This window comes from Mastomys coucha, unplaced genomic scaffold (assembly GCF_008632895.1).
Source record: "Mastomys coucha isolate ucsf_1 unplaced genomic scaffold, UCSF_Mcou_1 pScaffold21, whole genome shotgun sequence".
NCBI classification, from domain to species: domain Eukaryota; kingdom Metazoa; phylum Chordata; class Mammalia; order Rodentia; family Muridae; genus Mastomys; species Mastomys coucha.
The window spans coordinates 69,421,249-69,424,954 of record NW_022196904.1 but is presented as its reverse complement, the minus strand read 5'-3'; the positions used below and the strand labels follow the sequence as shown (position 1 = coordinate 69,424,954).

Sequence of the window (3,706 nt, the reverse complement as noted above, 5' to 3'; positions counted from 1 at the left end):
TCTGCCTCCCAAGTGCTGGGATTAAAGGCGTGCGCCACCACCGCCCGGCCTCAGCTTGCTTTCTTATAGAGCCCAGGACAACCTGCCCAGAGGTGGCACAACTTATAGTGGGCTAGGGCTCCCAAACATCAACCATTAACCAAGACAATGACCCCGCAGACCTGCCTAGAGGGAACCTAATGGAGGCGCTCTCTTAAGTTCTCCTCTTCTCAGGTGACTCTAGTTTGCCTCAAGTTAACAAACAACTAAGAGCGCGGTGGTTACCCTTGGCTACATAGTGAATTCAAAGCCAGACTGGCCTACATGACATCCTCTCTCAAAAACAAAAATAAAATTAAAGGCATACTCTGAAGTTAAATGGGAAGGGTAGTGGCGAACAGCAGATGAAATAGTTTTCATCTAGCCTTTCCAAACCTCATCTATTTTTCCCCTCAAACTCCCCAACCACAAAATTCTGTTTCTTTTCCCAGTTCTCTCTTTCTCTTCCCCCCTCCCTCACCTCAGCAAAGGTAGCAGTGTGAATGAATGAAACTGTTTTAGTATGGATGAACCGTAGCTGGGATGGAATGCGGAATGGAAAGGGAACTTCTCCCAGACTAACCTGGGTTCGGGACATTAGAATCTGTCCTCCAATGCTCAAACACCCTACCACCATGGGTGACAGTCTCCCAGGGAGTAGAAGTTCCTGGAGGCCACATGGGGAATCTTGCCTCCCTATGGCTTCAACAGAACCTGGGTAGCTATGGAAGGATTGCTAGCTCCTAGGGTACTCTCTACTGTCCTATGGAGATGCTACTGTTGAATTGAACAGACCCACAATAATGGCCCTTCCCCGGTTCTTTTTATGTATGAACGCTCATATAGCAATCTAAGAATATGTACACATGCCTACACATATATACATAGAACCCATCTCTGCAGGTACTTCTACTTTGGGATTGTGCTCACATTCGCTGACTTATCATGTGTTAAATTCTCCTCAAACTTCACTTTTCTCCTATGACATCCAACTAGTGACCTTTATGACTAAAGCTGTCATTTCAGAAATGGCAAGAACATCAAGAAGCACAAGGGGTGGAAGACCACCATGCTGAGAAGGCCAAGAGCACAAAAGCAAGACCAGTGTGATAGAAATAGCGTTTACAGTTGACCAGATGAACAAGTATGCCCTGACAGAAACACTATATTGGCCAGGCAGTAGTATTGCCTGAGTGCCAGCACTCAGCAGAGGCAGTCAGACCCCTCTGACTTCGAGGCCAGCGTGGTCAACATAGGAAAAGACATACCCTATAGCTCCTTCAGGTTATTCAGCTTTGGACTACAGGCAGGCACCAGCACATCAGACTGATGTGGTGCTGGTAAGCCAGAGTCCCACCAACTAGCTACATCCCCAGCCCTAGATGTACGCTTTTATGATGAGACAATTCTTGTCTTCTGAGGCATGCGGAATGGGACTGGACAGGTACTCTTGTACCTGAGGAGAGGTGGGCTCCAGCAGCTTGGACAAGGTGGAGAGAACTGAGATGAGTAGGAGGGCCTCTTTACTGTTAAAATCTTCCTCTTCACTGCTGAGCAGATTCAACAAGGATCTCTGCAAAGGGAATGGATGTACACAGATGGGTAGACATGTTTGTATTAGGGAAGAGACATCTAGCCAGAAAGCCTCATGGCTGGGATAGAACAAATTCAGAGCTATGTTATTCCAAGAAAATAAAATCTGAGAAAAAAAAAAAAACTGGATTGAACAGCAATTTTCTGTTTCAACAATATACTGGAGAATTCTCTTGAAGACTAGGGTGGTTTCTCATCTCACTGCCTGAAGTACACGAGGACCAAACTGCAGTTTCTGGTGGGTTTCCCCTTGGAGTTGGAGCTTAGCAGTGATCTCAGAGTTAGCAGCTAGTGACCTCAGGGTTAGCCAGTGATCTCAAGGTTGGCTAGTGATCTCAGGGCTAGCCAGTGATCTCAGGGTTAGCCAGTGATCTCAGTGTTAGCCAGCCAGTGATCTCAAGGTTAGCCAGTGATCTCAGGGTTAGCCAGCCAGTGATCTCAAGGTTAGCCAGAGATCTCAGGGTTAGCCAGCCAGTGATCTCAGGGTTAGCAGCTAGTGATCTCAGGGTTAGCCAGCCAGTGATCTCAGGGTTAGCAGCTAGTGATCTCAGGGCTAGCCAGCGGTCTCAGAGTTAGCAGCCAGTGATCTCAGGGTTAGCAGCCAGTGATCTCAGAGTTAGCAGCTAGTGATCTCAGGGTTAGCCGTGCCCCAAACTCAGTTCCCCGACACCTGTGCCCTGACAATGGCACCAGTCTTGATTTGAGTATCCATCTGGCATTCGTCCTGACTACAATGGAGCTCCCTATAGGAATGTTTTGCCTTCCTGTTCTTGCTACATGTGCTCCAGTAACAAGTCCTGGGACATGTTAGTAATGTTAACCATTATTTGTTTAAGAAATTTTATCAATGGAACACACTGACACTCTGACAATTACTGATGAGAAACTTAACGGAATCACTTTTCCAGTCCCTGTATTAGACACAGCCAAATTATACCATATGATTAAAACCAAAATGCCTGCCTCCAGGAGAACTGGCTTCCTCTTTATGTCACCTTGAACAATGATCCTTGTGAGCCACAAGTTCTGCCTGGTGGACCCTCACTAGGCTCTTTCCAAACATCCCACCTTTCACTCTGCAATCTGCCTGTACTTCCTGTCTGACTCCTCTCTTCACTTTCCAACGACCAGGAAGAGTTTACCACAGTCATCTCCCAAGGCCTCTCACCTGAAACTGCCGGATCTGGAACGAGGCCCTCTGAGTGACAGTGACACCTGCTTCTTCTTCTTCTGTGCCCATGACATCTGGAAATGGAAACAATCCTATCTTCTTTCAAACTGACTTGGGTTGGTTTGTTTGTTTTACCGTTGTTTTCTTTGAGACAAGGTCAAACTAAATAACCCAACTCAGCCTGGAACTTCCTGTGTAGCCCTGAACCTGTAACCCTCGTCTTAGCTTCCTGAATGCTGGGATAATAGGCCTATAACATGATAGCCAGTTCTTCCCCCCTCCACCCCCATTCCCCCACACGTGGGTACTAGGGACAGAACCTAGGTCCTTATATACTACCACCAACCTGAAGCCTCAGCCTTCTTGTTACTTCAACATTTTTTTTCCTTTAGTTTTATCTATGTGTATGGGTCTTTAGCCTGCTTATATTTCTGTGCACATGCATGCAGTGCCCACATAACTGTAGAGGGCATCGGATCCCCTTGGAACTGGAATTGCAAATGGCTATGAAACACCATGAGTGTGCTGGGAATCAAATCCAGGTCCTCTGGAAAAGCAGCTGGTGCTCTTAACTAACGAGCCATCTCTCAGGCATGGGCATTTTGTTTTGAATTTTAAAAAACTTACTATTTTTTAGTAGGATCTCACTTGGTAGCCTTCACTACTTTAGAAACTGCTACAAAGACCAGTTTGGCCTCAAATTTGTGGCACTCTTCCTGCCTTTCTACCTTGAATGCCAGGTTTATATGCATGTACCACCACATCCCAACTAGTACTTCAAATTATATTATCTTGAGACAAGGTCTCATAGCCCAGGTACTTGCTATGTGCCAAGTCTGGTCTTGAACTTGTAATCCTGACTTAGTTTCCTAAGTATGGGGATTACAGGTCTGAGGAACCATATCTGGGGAGAGCTAAAATTTT

The 3,706-nt window shown here is 46.2% G+C and overlaps 1 protein-coding gene across 3 annotated transcripts in view; it reads right to left on the bottom strand.

Moving 5' to 3' along the window:
• The window catches only part of Fanci (FA complementation group I), a 64,764-nt gene that overhangs the window by 7,592 nt on the left and 53,466 nt on the right, over positions 1-3,706 (bottom strand). For all 3 annotated transcript variants that reach the window (XM_031387059.1, XM_031387060.1, XM_031387061.1), the window contains 2 exons: positions 2,780-2,856; positions 1,475-1,591 (listed from right to left, as the gene is read on the bottom strand). In XM_031387059.1, coding sequence (XP_031242919.1) covers positions 1,475-1,591; positions 2,780-2,856 — 194 coding nt within the window. The remainder of the gene's footprint in view (positions 1-1,474; positions 1,592-2,779; positions 2,857-3,706) is intronic.